The sequence below is a fragment of the Rutilus rutilus genome (genome assembly GCF_951802725.1).
Source record: "Rutilus rutilus genome assembly, chromosome: 1".
Taxonomy (NCBI): Eukaryota; Metazoa; Chordata; class Actinopteri; order Cypriniformes; family Leuciscidae; genus Rutilus; species Rutilus rutilus.
Genome location: NC_140209.1, coordinates 55694040 through 55709812, shown reverse-complemented (window position 1 = coordinate 55709812; position 15773 = coordinate 55694040). Strand labels below are relative to the sequence as shown.

Here is a 15773-nt window from a genome sequence, read left to right as displayed (position 1 = left end):
CGTGTCTGCAGTTCTAGAAATATTTCAGAAGCTCTGAGTTTAGGATCAGTGTTGTGGAATCCTTGCTAATGATTCATGCGGTAGATGGTGCACACATTGGCTTCTGTCATATAATTAACCGCCAATGAGATGTCAACTTTACTGCCATTTGCATATCACCAATGGAATAGATCCAGATAAACAGGCTGGTGTTTCCAAGTACTGCATGCAAGTTTGCCAGACATCTATGCTCGATGTGGATCAGCCAGGGGTTCAGAACCGGACGAATCAGTCGATCTCAAAAGCCGCAGTTTCATTACCAATTAATCGCAGTGTAGGATTGAGCATCAAATCAATGGCAGACAAAGGAAGTCTGGTTTTAACAGTGGTTATGGATGGTTTTGAGGAGAGATGGACAGCTTTTGGATGATTTGAACGGTGCATGTTTGTAACAAACACACACAACCGGTGACTTCTGTAACCCATTTAATATCATCTTTGTTTCCATACTGATCCGCCTCATCTTAAAAAGAAGTAATTTTAAAATCATATTTAATAAATATCTTGTTCTTTTATTGGTCATACATTAGTGGAAATGTTTCTTTTCTTGTCTCTGAAAGTATGTGCACAATAAAACAATGTAAATCTGTCCGGTTTGTGTGTTTTACAGTACTGGCAGAATGTGAATATAATGTGAACGGATGGGAAGTGGCTGTTTTATCCTGGAAACTGGGTCCGTTTTCTGAATGAACGGATTTACAGTCTTCTGAAGACAAGGCATTTGTTGCTCTCAGGCATCTCAATCTGTTGAATAATGAAGCAAATGACAGGTTATTCATATTCTGTCTTTAGACTTTTTCAATCAACAGGAATCAGTGAATCGCATGACACCTGTCAAGAACGCCCTTCTCATGTTTCTAATATCACCTTGAGAAATTATATTTAGCTTAAAGTCCCCCTGTAGTCAATAAACTCATCTTTGATCACCAAAATGACAAATTTAAATGTTTTTTCCTTGGAAAAAAAGAAAAAAATGTCATGCCTTAAAATAGCTTGAACGTAACTCCACGCCCTCGCCTTATTTAGTCATGCGGTTCTATGAATATGCAAATATTCCCCGCCTCCACTCACTCACACCAGCTCAGAGATCCACCACATAGACATATAAACAACATTAAAAGCTTGATTTAAGGGGGACTTTAATGAAGTATGAATGAAAAATGTATTTAAGACTATTAAGATTTAGTGTGTTGTGACATTATTTTCATCATAATTTAGCAAATAAAACCCTCCACCCCCTAAATCCTCATTACTGTTTAACACCGACATGAAATAAATGTGTATGTTATGTTAGTATTATATTGCAATGTGAATAATAAAAGAAAATCATCACTGAGAATGAGGATTACAGAAAAAAAACACATTCAAATGCATTATGATTAGCCTATTACTTAATTGTTGTATGGTTCAAAATCAAAATGGCGTCTTCTTTTTGACTTTAGGTTCAGTTCATTATTTGGTTTCTTGGTTGTACTAGAATAGGTTAACATGCTTTAATGTTCATATACTGTACATTTTTGCAACACTTTTATTCCCAGATAGTCTGAAACTCTCATTTCTACGAAGCCCCGCCTTCTGAAAAGCCCATAGTGCTCTGATTGGCCAGAAGACCCAGTGTGTTGCGATTGGCCAAAAACATCAAGCTTTTGTCAGAAATGTAACGCCCCTCTCCATAATCATTAGCTTCAACTTCCGAGGCTTCAGAAGCAATTGCAAACACGAATGATTAATAAAGTCGTTGGTTTTTCAGATTTGGGAAAATGTCCCTTTCTTGGAGACTATGAGCTTTGTCACTGTGCAGATCTTATACATGTACGAGCATACACTTTACACACTAAAAGAAAAGGAAAACATTAAAAAGCATCATATGACCCCTTTAAGGCTTCAGAAATGAGATTGAGCGTCCCTCACCATTCGTTCCATCCTCATCCCATTACTGAAGGCCAGCTGTCGGAGCACGTCGATGTCTGGAAGACCCCACTCCGGATTCCTGCTGACAGCGGGTGTAAAACAGGGGAAGGTTTGTAAGCAGTGCACCTGAAACACCTGTCTGCATGTTTCATCTAATACCTCGATAAATAGGCTACCAGTATACTGAATCTTGAAATAAAGAGGAAAAAGGAGTCTGGGTGTGAAAACCCACATCTGGCGTAACGTCTGGTCCAGTTGTTCATTGCAGATGGGAGTGATGGTGCCATTGATCGCGTACGGCTGAGAGACATGATTCATTACACAAGGTTATGATGTTTATACTGAGATTTGTCTTGTATTAAAAGTGATTATAACTATAAGTTGTTTATCAAAAATATATTGGACAACATGTAGAAATGAGATTAACTTACTCCGTAAGTCATTAGAAGGCCATTCTGTTTCAGTATCTGCCCAGATCCTTTAAACACACCCTGTGGATTACATTAATGTCACCATGAAATAAAATTTGACAGTTCTTGTTTTTCTATGGAATATTGCAGTATTTATGAATGATTTATCCATGCACATCTTTTTTTTTATTTTTTTATTAATGTGCCTCATAATCTTTAAACAAAAGCAATAATTCTTCTCTGATGACGTGTTTACTGGTGTGAGGGCGGGGCAACCTGTCACTCACATGAGATCAGCCAATAGACCTTATGTAGCCCCGCCCCTTTTCCAACGCTGCGCTCGTTGTTTTTTGTCTTCCGGTCTGTATTTTCACAGCGATCTTGCGTATTTATGAATGAACGGCTCGTTTTAAAATCTTCCCGGTCCACTGACATTTGTTAAGACATCTGCTTTAAACATTACAATCCTCATGATAACTTTCGTTAACTCTACAATAAGTAAATCCACTTCACCAGATAATTACTCCTCGACAGCGATCCCCATAGAGGATATACAGAGCGACCACAAAAACGGAAGTTCAAAGCATAGACAGACAGTATATGGTTCAAAGACGATATTCTAAAGATGGCTACGCGCTTGTTTCTCTGGCACATAAGGTCTATAGCAAACCTCAACCATCCAATCAATTCCCCATGGACAAAATCAAGTCTACATTTATTCTTGTTTGAGAAGACGTTAGGTACGAGAGGTTGTGCATGTATCATGAATAAGTCACGGCTGAAGGGGGTTGTTAGGCACGATCGAACCGTTTTGTTAAACGGTTACCACACAATACAAATATTAAAGCCAAAAAATATGTATCAATGCAACTTTCATGAAGTAAAATCACTAAAAACCTTCCTTCTGCTGGAAAAAAATAGTCCCTGACCGTAAACAGCAACAGAAGTTAAATTTTTTTCGCCGTTAGATGGCGGCAAAGACTGTCTTTATGAGTGAGTCAGTCAGTAGAAAATACTTTTATATTGAAAGGACCGAAACAACTTGTGGAGAAGCAAGACGCGACTGACAAATGACTAACGTATCAGGGCACGGGAAAACCCCCTTAACTGTTAAAAGGACAAGATATCGCAGTGGCATTTCAAAACGATTTTTTATTACGAATATAGGACTGACCTGAAGGCAAATGCTATATCTAATGTAAATGCAGGTACACTAGCTTACTCGATCTCTCACAACACTCTATAAGCTTTAAGGAACAATCTCAATGAGAACAAACATATGTTTAAGTTGCTAAGTGGTTGCTAGGTGTGTTGTGGAGTAATACATAGAACCGTTGGGTGAAGCGGTTGTGCTTTATCCTGAAAAAAACTGAATTGTGATTTAAAACACTGAAGACTGGAGTAGGCCTAATGATGCTTTGCATCACAGAAATAACATTTTAAAATATATTAAAATAGAAAAGTTACTTGAAATTGCAATAATACTTCACAATATTACTGTTTTTATTGTATTTTTGATCAAATAAATGCAGCCTTGGTGAACATAAGAGACTTCTTTCAAAAATATTCTTAAAACATCATATCAACCCCAAACTTCTGAACAGTAGTGTACTTGTAATATAATTACATATTATTCACGTTTTGTAGGATATTTGATAAGTGTAATCATGATGAAGAAGGCTGCAGCATCCAGAGTTTCAAGACCCTGTTTAGGGGAAATTCACATGTAGGCTGTACCCGTGTAAAAGCAGATGAGTGTGTGTACTGTATATACACTCACCTAAAGGATTATTAGGAACACCTGTTCAATTTCTCATTAATGCAATTATCTAATCAACCAATCACATGGCAGTTGCTTCAATGCATTTAGGGGTGTGGTCCTGGTCAAGACAATCTCCTGATCTCCAAACTGAATGTCCGAATGGGTAAGAAAGGTGATTTAAGCAATTTTGAGCGTGGCATGGTTGTTGGTGCCAGACGGGCCGGTCTGAGTATTTCACAATCTGCTCAGTTACTGGGATTTTCACGCACAACCATTTCTAGGGTTTACAAAGAATGGTGTGAAAAGGGAAAAACATCCAGTATGCGGCAGTCCTGTGGGCGAAAATGCCTTGTTGATGCTAGAGGTCAGAGGAGAATGGGCCGACTGATTCAAGCTGATAGAAGAGCAACTTTGACTGAAATAACCACTCGTTACAACCGAGGTATGCAGCAAAGCATTAGTGAAGCCACAACACGCACAACCTTGAGGCGGATGGGCTACAACAGCAGAAGACCCCACCGGGTACCACTCATCTCCACTACAAATAGGAAAAAGAGGCTACAATTTGCACGAGCTCACCAAAATTGGACAGTTGAAGACTGGATAAATGTTGCCTGGTCTGATGAGTCTCGATTTCTGTTGAGACATTCAGGTGGTAGTGTCAGAATTTGGCGTAAACAGAATGAGAACATGGATCCATCATGCCTTGTTACCACTGTGCAGGCTGGTGGTGGTGGTGTAATGGTGTGGGGGATGTTTTCTTGGCACACTTTAGGCCCCTTAGTGCCAATTGGGCATCGTTTAAATGCCACGGCCTACCTGAGCATTGTTTCTGACCATGTCCATCCCTTTATGACCACCATGTACCCATCCTCTGATGGCTTCTTCCAGCAGGATAATGCACCATGTCACAAAGCTCGAATCATTTCAAATTGGTTTCTTGAACATGACAATGAGTTCACTGTACTAAAATGGCCCCCACAGTCACCAGATACCCAAGTCAACCCAATAGAGTATCTTTGGGATGTGGTGGAACGGGAGCTTCGTGCCCTGGATGTGCATCCCACAAATCTCCATCAACTGCAAGATGCTATCCTATCAATATGGGCCAACATTTCTAAAGAATGCTTTCAGCACCTTGTTGAATCAATGCCACGTAGAATTAAGGCAGTTCTGAAGGCGAAAGGGGGTCAAACACAGTATTAGTATGGTGTTCCTAATAATCCTTTAGGTGAGTGTATGTGTGTCATACCTCTGCAGTGCTGAAGGGGCTGTACTGGAGCAGGTTGATCGCTATGATAATGTCACAGGAGCTTCGTGGCAGTCCTGCCCATTTCTCCCAGGGTTCACTGGCATCCAGATGCACCGGCTCCAGTGCTGTTTTTACTTTAGTGGCCTCAATGTAAGCTCTGATACTGCAGCAGAGTAACGTTACGCTCAAAACCCAGATCATTAATACACACTTGAAAATAAAGGCTCCAAAACTGGATTTTTACAGTGGTGTCATAGATAGAAAAACTTTTTTGGTTCCTCAAAAACCTTTCAGTGAACTATTTTCTTAGTGTCTTAGTGTGAAGAACATTTTAAAGTCCCCATGTGGTGAATGAATGTCCAGCTTTTAATGTTTAAAAGTCTATGTGGTGTGTGTATGTCTATATGTCTATGTGGTTCACTTTAAGACAAACCATGTGTATATAAGTCAACACCATTGCTGAGTATTTTCTCCTTAAAACTGCAGTGAACCAAAGACAGTCTCAAAAACGCGGTTCGAAATTCGCTGGTGTATCTGAAGTCACAAACTACCTTGTAACCAATCAGATCAACGTGTGATCGTCAACGAGTGGATCCCTGAGCTGGTGCAAGTGAGTGGAGGCGGGGCTAATTTGCATATTCATTTAACCATGTATACTAAATGAGGCAAGGGTGTAGAGTTATGTTCAAGCTCTTTTAAGGCATTACGATTTTCTTCCGAGGAAAAAAAGTTTAAATATGTCATTTTGATGACTACAGGGGGACTTTAAAAATCTAAAGAACCTTTTTCCACTATAAAGAACCTTTTGTGGAATGGAAATATTCATGGGACCATAAATGCCAATAAAGAACCTTTATTTTTAAGAGTGTATATAAGAGTTATGACATTTATAATAGCAGTGTGCCCGTGTACCTGTTTCGGGATTCCTCCTTGATGTCTGACGGCTGCCATGTGACAAAGGGCATTTCTTGAGCGAAGTGCACCACATGCTGGCCCGTGCCGGATCCTAACTCAAGGCCGAACAGCTCACGATGAGACTGATCCTCCAGAATCTCCCACAGTACTGACAGCAAGCTGTCCTGACTCCGCTCGGCCGCCGGCGAGAGCAGCATGATCTGCAGCAGAAAGGAATATTAAACTTATACTTTTGCTGAATGTTTTTTATATAGAGTAAGTGGTTGAATGACGCCATTGCCGCAAGGCTGTGGCGATAAATACAGACCAGTTTGCAAAATCACCACAAAGGCGCAAAGGGACGTTTGGCACCATTGATCAGTAAGGCTTTCATTTGTAAATGAAGATTAAAGTCACCATGAAACCAAAATGGCCGATTCTTATTTATTTATTTATATTATATTATAAATGATTTACCCATGCACATTTCTTTTTAAATTCATGTGTCCTCATAATCTTTAATCAAAATAACTTCACCTTCTCTTCTCTGATGATGTGTTTACTGGCGTAAGGGCGGGGCAACATGTCAATCACATGAGATCCACCAATAGCAAACCACAACCATCCAATCAATTCCCCATGGACAAAATCAAGCCCCGCCCTTCATTTGTTCTTGTCCGAGAAGCCGTTTCACTCACACGTCACAATAGGGAAGAAAACACTATAGCAATTTCCGTTTCATGCTGACTTTAAAGTAATGGAAAAAATACTACTACTAATAATATAGCATTATAACATTGAATCTCGATTTATCATAGGTAGCTAAGATTCCAGCAACTGCTACAGTGAAACATTACAGTGACGGCAGTGCTTGAATTTGAAAAAAATGCATTTTTTGTAGTCTGTATTTTAAATTACTGCACATTATGCCATAAAATGAAAATGATTGGGACATTATGTGACAATCTAATACATGGATATATTTTCACATGCGTGAAATCACATTATTTAATGCCACAAATAAAACGTGTTATAATTAATCTATGCATTTCGACAAGTTACGCACTTTGATATTCATTATTTTTCCTTTTTTGACACATCTATTCCATATAGCCCTACACATGACATGCCAAAAATATAGGCTAATTTCCATGAATTTAAAAATTGTTGGCCACTTTTAATTAAATCGTTCCTTCATTAGCTTCTATTTGTAGGAAAAGAATTCAGAGACACATGATAAAGATGTTGTTGATACTCACACTGTGCTGTAGTTCAATCGGAGCAGTGGAAGAGCTCAGTGATGGACAGCAGATTGATCAGGAGATTACACGGGTAAGAAGCTTGTCTGCTCCTCCCCTTTAAGATCTGTATAACCAAACGCCTCAACATTTATACAATAAGGAAATAAACTGAGAATGCAAATAACATTTATAGCCAACCTTTAAATAGCCTAACCTTTTTGTTGAGCTAGATTCCATCAAATTCCATCATTAGTTAATTATTTGTTTTTATAGGTTAATCCATCTCAATTTGATTTGCGAATGTTTGCCAATGTAATTTAAAACTATAGTTTTTTGTTATTAATATTTTTATTTTTATTTTACTTATTTAAGCATTCATGGTGGCAATTTTGGTCACATCAGGATGGCCGGAGCTCCTTGAATCAAAAACTGACATATAGAGCACTTTACATGTACACATATAAAACATTTAGCACATTCTTGTTCCTTAAACGTAGAACTTAGTCCAAATAGAATGATCAAGATCATTAAAAGTTCCATAATGTCAGTTTATAATGGGAAGGATTAGAGTCTCAGTCATATTTTTTTTTAAGCGAGCATCTATAGTGTGTATACATGCAGAACATTTCAGAATTTTTATTTTAATATTATATTTTTTATTTAAAAAATATATATATTTATTTTATAAGGGCAGGAAAATGCATTTTTAACATTTCTCCTCATTTTCAGGTTGATTATATCTGGTGGATGAATTTGTCAGATAGCCCTATATATGAACTTTCAATCAATCAAATCAATGAATCAATCATTATATTTATTTATGGTTTATTATGTAATTTAGCATCTTAAATGTTTTAAAACGTTTTCAATTAAAAATTAGGCTAATATAAGGTGATGTCTTCTCTAGAGAGAATGTTTCTCATAGAGTCAAAAGAGGCCCGGCCATGATCCATAAAAAAATTCAAGTTAACATTAAATAAAATTAGATACGAATTGTGAGTGGCATAAATAGGCTAATATTTCAAGGATTTGTTTTAGAAACCTTTATCTAGCCTAATTTGTGTAATGCATCAATTCAGAGAGAAATTAATGACCCATGTCTGTAGGTTTTTATCACGGTATTTATTTATTTTATATTTCTTGCCCATTGTTTCCAGATTATATTTTAGTTTACATAAAATCATTTAATTAAAGGGATAGTTCATCCCAAAACGAAAATTCTGTCATCGTTTTCCCACATTGTTCTAAACCTGTTTGTGTTTCTTATTTTGAAAAATGTCAGTTACCAAACAGTTGCTGCTCCATTGACTTCCATAGTATGAAAAAAATTAATAAAATACTATGGAAGTCAATGTGGACCAAAAACAGTCTGGTAACCAACATTCTTCAACATATCTCTTGTTCAACAAAACAAAGAAACGCATACATGTTTAGAACAACTTGAGGGTGAGTAAATGAGGACAGAATTTTCATTTTTGGATGAACTCTCCCTTTATGAAAAAGGTTTTGTGAAAGGAGGGTTTTAAATAAAGTTTACCCCTCCATCGCAATGCATTGTGGGTAGGTCAGGAAGCGCCGGTGGAGGACGCCATGTGCTTCTGTTAGAGGAGGACCGACAGCCAGTCAGTCTCAGTCACACACTCACACACACTGTTCGGTCGTTCACGGAATCGGGTCATGATGTATTGCAGCAGACACTGCGTCCGGATCGCGCTGCGGGCCGCGGCAAACACACACCGGTAAGAGACAGAGACTCAACTAAACCCCCTGCGCCCCTCAAGGGCAGAGGACTGACACATACTACAAGCATCGCTGTCAATAAAACACACACACACAGATATTATTAAGATCATAACTGTGTGATGTGCTTAGATGAGCTGCATCTTTATTATTCTGCGTCAGATCTGATGCATTTATCGCTGACCGTCAGAAGTGAGGGAGTGTAGTTTAATTCATGCACTGCTTTGATGTTGCATCTAATAACTACACAAGAATGACCCCAGCGTATAATGTCACGTGACCTCTGTTAATGAATCACAAGTGTATAAGTTCCTCTTATGCATGTCTAGTAGTGGTCATTCAACCGATATGTATATAAATCTGGGCTTGCTGTTCATTTACAGCTGGAAGCTATTTTGAAATTATTGAAACACAGGTGTGATGTAAAATTGGTACTTTTTTTAAATTATATTTAGTTATTGGGTCTCTAGTCATATGCAAGTAAATGTATGTGACATTGACCGTGGGAACTGCTCTGTACTAAAGGTCAGCAGTGGGTACACTAGCACCCTTAAGCTAAGAAACCATTAATAATAGTAGTTACAAAACCTTACTGAGGTTTCGCTTGAGGGGTTTTATCCCACACTTTATTTAATTGATGCTCTCGATCCTCAAAAATCATAATCATCAAGTTTATGCAGCTGTTGACTCAAATTTCTAAGCTCGCTGGTAATATATTGTGTAATAAAAAATGCAAAACATTTTCACTAGTTGTCCCAGACTTTTGGATCCCGCTGTATATTTATAATGCAATTCAATGAAAACAAATGTTGAGTTTCAATTATACAATATTTACTTAATCATAAAATAAATTTTTAAAACCAATATTGTGTATCCATTATAGTAGTCAGGCCTATATTAAATATAATATATAATATTATAATTTTAAAGTTTCTGAAATAGTCTCTTTTGCTCATCAAGGCTGCATTTGTTTGATCAGAAATGCAGTAAAAACAGGAATATTGTCAAATATTATTACAATTTAAAATAATTGTTTTCTACTTTAATATATTTTAAAATGTAATTTATTCCTGTGATCAGAGCTGGATTTTCAGCATCATTACTCCAGTCTTCAGTGTCACATGATCCTTCAGAAATCATTCTAATATGATGATTTGATGCTCAGAAAACATTTCTGATTATTATCAATGTTGAAAACGTGCAATATTTTAGTGGAAACAATGATATATATATATATTTTTTTTTCAGGATTCTTTGAATTGAAAGTTCAAAAGAACAGATTAATATTAAGTAGGCTTGTTAAATGATGTCTTTCTTTAGAAAATAATATTGACCCAAACTTCTGAATGGTAAAATCATACTAATCACTAGTAAAGACATTATTCGGAGTAATAACTGTGTTACAGCCACACATTTATTTTTTTATTTTTTTGCTCTATATGGTGTTGCTGCTTTTTATACGCTCATGATTGTTGTGTGAATGGACACATTTCACAGACACAAGCTACAGACGACAGCGCTGTGTGCCCTGCGAACGCTCAAGACCAGTCCTGTCAGTGCGTCTGGTGCCATTACAACACCTCCTCTTGATGGGGCACCCAAGCAATACTCGCCCAAAATCCAACAGCTCGTCAGTGACATCGCCAACCTCACGCTCATAGAAGTGTCCGACCTCAACGAGTTACTAAAGGTACAGCGCACTGTGTGTGTGTGTGTGAACATTGTTTAATGCAGGAAATAAAATACAGTAGAAATAGCTAGTTAAAAATAGTCAAATTGTTTCCCACTAAATGAACAGAAGGATGAATGATATTTAATCATTTTAATTAATGTACACAGTCATATTTTATATTATATGACACACACACAATACACAATGTTTGCCTACATTTATTTTAACTGGGAATACTGTGAACGATGACACAAAAAGTAGTGCACTTAACTGTACTGGATGTGCACTTTATTTTTACTTTATTATTATAATATTAATGAAAAAGGCCACTTGAGTGTACTTAAAAAGTGCACACTTTCATGACTGGTCATTAACATACTTGAACCTTTAAAAATGCACATTGTAAATAGTCTAATTAAAAGTACATTTTAAATCATTATTTTTAATAATATTTTGTCGTGTTTCAAAGTGCACTTATTTTGATAAGTTGAATAACATACTAAAGCAAATGTAATATACTTGATTATAATTGTAACTATACAGTGTTATTCAGTATAACTGATTTCTGTAATAAGTTTTTTTTTTATGTAAAGTATATGGGCTGTTTGAACTGATTCACAGAAAAGAATCAAAGTTTGAACTCTTTAATAATTGCGAGACAAGAAGGGATTGCAATATTAGTCTTATTAGAGACATCATCTTTTGTAGACTTAATGGTCAAATAAAATTCTTCACTATGTTCATGATGTTGCTGAATTTAAAATCGCCTGCAAAATCATTGTGAATATTGACTCGATTGCCCAGCTTTAATCTTATTCTTAAGCTGAATACACTGACGTATATGTATTTTTGTCCCCATCAGAAAACGCTGAACATTCAGGATGTTGGAATGATGGCAATGGGCTCAATGGCAGCAATGCCTTCTGCAGCTGAGGTAAAGATATACTCCCATGTCCTGTGAATTAATATTTTCTTGTTGTGTGTGTGGAGTCAACTGTAACATACAGTATTTTTGATAAGCTATAGACCATATTCAGAGCAGCGCCATGACAGGTATGAACGTGAGGCTGTGAGGGATAGACTTGCTGTGTTTCCAGTGGCATCCGCTATAAAAAGCTGTATAAAGCTCCTTGATTGCTTACAATTTTCCACAGCTTATATTGGCGGGAGTTTTTTGTCAACTGAAATTTCGTGGAAAGATGTTTTTCCAATGTTTCATGAGCAGAACAATCCAAAAACACATTAATTAACAGTACAGCCCATTGAAGAGAGGCATGTCTGTCCCTCACAGCCTCGCTTTCATTACCATTAAAAATCAAAGATGGCGCTGCTGTGAATAAGGTCTATCTAACATTTAATTAACCTTGCCTGGACAGAAGGTAGTTTTAAACGCATGAAATGACAACATGGAGAATGGGTTTTGTCTTTAGAGGTCTTGACTTTCTCAACTTTCTCTGTTTTATGATTTTAAATGCCATTAAAAAGAAGTGTAATACACAGAAAAAATGAATTAGCTGTATCCCACATTTGTTGTGCAATTCTGTTATTATTTAAAAATTTCACTCTCTATTACCCATTCTGGTGTAGTGTTGTTTTTTTTTTGTTTTTTTTTTAAGTTTTGTTTCTTATTTGTAAATTATGTTCATGTAATTTTAACCATTACTGCTTAAAGATTGTATATTGCACAAATCAAGGTTTTAAGCTGCGTTTAGATGCATCCCAATTTTTGGTAAAATGGTTGCAAAAATGTTTAAACCCTTAGAAAATGTATAAAAAATAAAACATCTCATATTTTTACTGACCATTTGTTTGAAAAAGACCTCCATTTTAAGAGTTTAAAATCATATTTTGTCCTTTTTGTGGAAAAAGTGCCTTGTAACAGTTTTGTTAGTGAGTTTTTTTCCCCTCTAATGTTTTAACTGAATTTGCAGGCGGTAGAGGAGGACGCAGCACCTGCAAAGAAAGAGAAAACACATTTTACAGTCAAACTGACAGAACTAAAGGCGGCTGATAAAGTCAAACTGATTAAAGAAGTGAAGAACTGCATGGAGGGAATAAATCTTGTACAGGTACGGTGTTTTTACATGAACTCACATGTGAATGACATGGGAATGTTTTTTTATAGGCCTCTGTGGCAGAAAAATATTGAAATGGCTCAATATTGGCAGCAGGGTTAGTGTGAGTGCAAGACTTTGGGAAAATGGCCTGGTGTCAAGAAGGGCACCAAAGAAGCCTGAACTTCTGCAGGAAGTATTGGACAGCAGAAGACTGGTGCAAAGTTATTCTCTCTGAAGAAGCCCCGTTCCCTTCCCACTGCTTGGGACATCTGGAGAAGAAAAGGTGAACGCTGCCATGGGTCCTGTGTCGTGCCACACTTCTGCCCAAAAACACTGCCAGGAATAAAGAATGGTATCAAAACGTCCCGCAAGAACAACTGGGTCATTCCTTGTCAACTCAACCAGAGGTCCCCGGCTAAATCTTTTTGATTTTGATCTTTTTTTTTTCTGGTGGAAGAAATGCATAAATGAAGAAGAAAGCCAAAATATTACATTTCATGAATGTATATTTAGTGAGTAATTCACTGTTTTGTAGAGGGGGTCAAAATGACAAATTTCACCTGAGATTTGGAGCCAAATTACACGGGGTAAAAATCTGAGCCGGGGAAGTTTCTGAAATTTGGTTGATTTTGACAATGAATGACCCAACAACTTCAGCGATGCAGGAGCAATTTAATGATGATCAGTGCATTTTCCAGTTTGATGGAGCACCATGACACAAGGTTAAGAGTGATGATGAAATGACTTGGAGATCATTACATTGAAAGTTTGGATCCGTGGTCAGGCAACTGTCCGGATCTTAATCCCATAGAGAACCTGCGGTCAATCCTCAAAAGGCGAGTGCATAAGCAGAAGCCCACAAATTGTGATAAACAATATCACAATTTGCTCTTCCATATGTGAAAGCACTTAGAGTACTTAAATGTAACTATTATTATTATTATTATGATTATAAACTATATTTGCCTTCAGTCAGGATTTGGCCCAGAAGCTGATATCCAGTATGCAAGAGTCAATCGCAGAGGTTATGAAGAAGGGTCAATGCTACATATATTGACACTTCGCATTTATTGAATGTATTTTTGCAAATGAAAGCCTTTAAAACTTATAAAACGTATCTACATATACTGAAGCAGCATACAGAATTCATGCCACTGTCAATATTCTTTGTCCATGGCTCTGGTGTGTGTTTTTATTATGTGAAAAGGTTTCAGACAGTAATGCATTTCACTACTGTAGATTCTGCAACCCATTAATGAGATTTAGGGCTTGGATCATGATGTAATGTCCTTCATTACTATTTTTTCTCTCCCAATCACAGGCTAAGAAGCTTGTGGAGTCCCTACCTCAGGAGATCCGGGTTAACGTGTTTAAAGACGAGGCAGAGAAACTGAAAGCAGCACTTGAAGCAGCAGGAGGCACTGTGGTGCTGGAGTGAATATCTGCGCTGGCTCTTTACTTCTTCAGTCGTTACCTGTCAGTCATTGTTTTGTTTGTTTTTTATATATATAAAAAAAGATTAAAGGAATTTGAAGAAAACAAATAATGCCTTTAAAATGACCACTTGGTCCACAAGAGACTGGATGGTGAACTCTGACTGAACTCTGACAGGCTCTGAGCCTGCAAACACACCACCCCGTCAATGACTCGTCCATTTGTCGTTTAGCTACACACATGCTGTCCTGGGCTGGTCTGTCTCTCTGAAGCTGTCTCTCTCAGGATACTGAGCTGCCCTGACAAAGGGATGTGATGGCTGTTTCTTGTGGTTAAATAAACATGTTATACTGTACTGTGTATTGTAATCAATACATCATAAAATACTTTTTTTTTTTTAAGTGTACCAAGTTCTTTTTTTTTTTTTTATTCCACTGCTCGCGTCTCACATTTATCTGGGCAAAATGTTTATCATGCGTTCTGTGTGAATGCCCCTTAAACATTCTCCTGTGTTCAACAGAATAAAATACAGGTTGGGCACCAGATGAGTCAATAAATGAGGACAATTTTCATTTTAGTGTGGACTGTCCAGTTATGCATGTGATAATGTGTTAAACATTTTATTTCAATTTTGGTAGTGTTGAGAGTGAGCTTAATTTCAATTCAGTATTGAGTGCGCTGGCTGAAGCAGTGAAATCTGAATGATCTACAGATATATGACTAGTGAAAACATTCTCTACATCAAGGAACTAATATTAAAGATGAAGGTCTTGCTAGTTAAGTGTACAATATCAGGGTTTACGGTCACTGAGGGGTGGTTGCTGGCACAGACAAAAACGAATGAATTTCCACTGAACAGTCTTTTATTAAATGAACAGAACACTCAGCATATCACAAGAACCAGTATAAGAAGCAAACCACACTAAATGTAAATTCAAATGAGAACTCAGGGCTATATACTATATGGACAAAAGTTTTGGGACGCACCTCTTTAATTATTGAATAAAGGTGTTTCAATCTGAATCATTGCCACAGGTGTATAAAATCAAGCTCCTACATTTACAAAAATTTAAGATGTTCTGAAGAGCTCAGTGATTCAAGCATACTGTGATCAGATGCCATCTTTGCAATAAGTCAGTTTGTGAAATTTAATCTGTCAGATAGTCCACGGTCAACTGTAAGTGTTAGTATTAGTAGGGATGTGCCGAATGAGGCTTCTGAAGCATTGAGGCTTTTACAACAAACTGCGTTGGTGCTTTTGACAGAGTTCTCTACTTCACCATCTGGTAGTCAATAAAAATTCCTACACCAACTGTGTAACACCAATTTTTATAATCTTGTCAACGCAGTGCAGCAGCAGT

The 15773-nt window shown here is 37.2% G+C and overlaps 2 protein-coding genes across 3 annotated transcripts; one reads left to right on the top strand and one right to left on the bottom strand.

Annotated features, from left to right (window-relative positions):
* Positions 1–449: 449 nt before the first annotated feature.
* On the bottom strand, positions 450–7556 carry LOC311300144 (methyltransferase-like 26 B). Of its 2 annotated transcripts, none has more exons than XM_084424277.1 (7): positions 7528–7556; positions 6287–6489; positions 5375–5537; positions 2382–2441; positions 2183–2250; positions 1951–2029; positions 450–783 (listed from the first exon to the last, which is right to left on the bottom strand). In XM_084424277.1, the coding sequence occupies exons 2-7, from the start codon at positions 6484–6486 to the stop codon at positions 736–738; spliced, it is 618 nt and encodes a 205-aa protein (XP_084280403.1). In that variant the 5' UTR covers positions 6487–6489; positions 7528–7556; the 3' UTR covers positions 450–735. The 2 variants fall into 2 exon arrangements, with proteins under 2 accessions (XP_084280403.1, XP_084280404.1); XM_084424278.1 differs by having other exon boundaries at positions 455–783; positions 1951–2032; positions 2127–2250; positions 7528–7554.
* Positions 7557–9058: 1502 nt separating this feature from the next.
* On the top strand, positions 9059–14960 carry mrpl12 (mitochondrial ribosomal protein L12). The gene is made up of 5 exons (XM_084435327.1): positions 9059–9248; positions 10747–10939; positions 11784–11855; positions 12853–12990; positions 14300–14960. The coding sequence occupies exons 1-5, from the start codon at positions 9187–9189 to the stop codon at positions 14414–14416; spliced, it is 582 nt and encodes a 193-aa protein (XP_084291453.1). The 5' UTR covers positions 9059–9186; the 3' UTR covers positions 14417–14960.
* Positions 14961–15773: the final 813 nt, after the last annotated feature.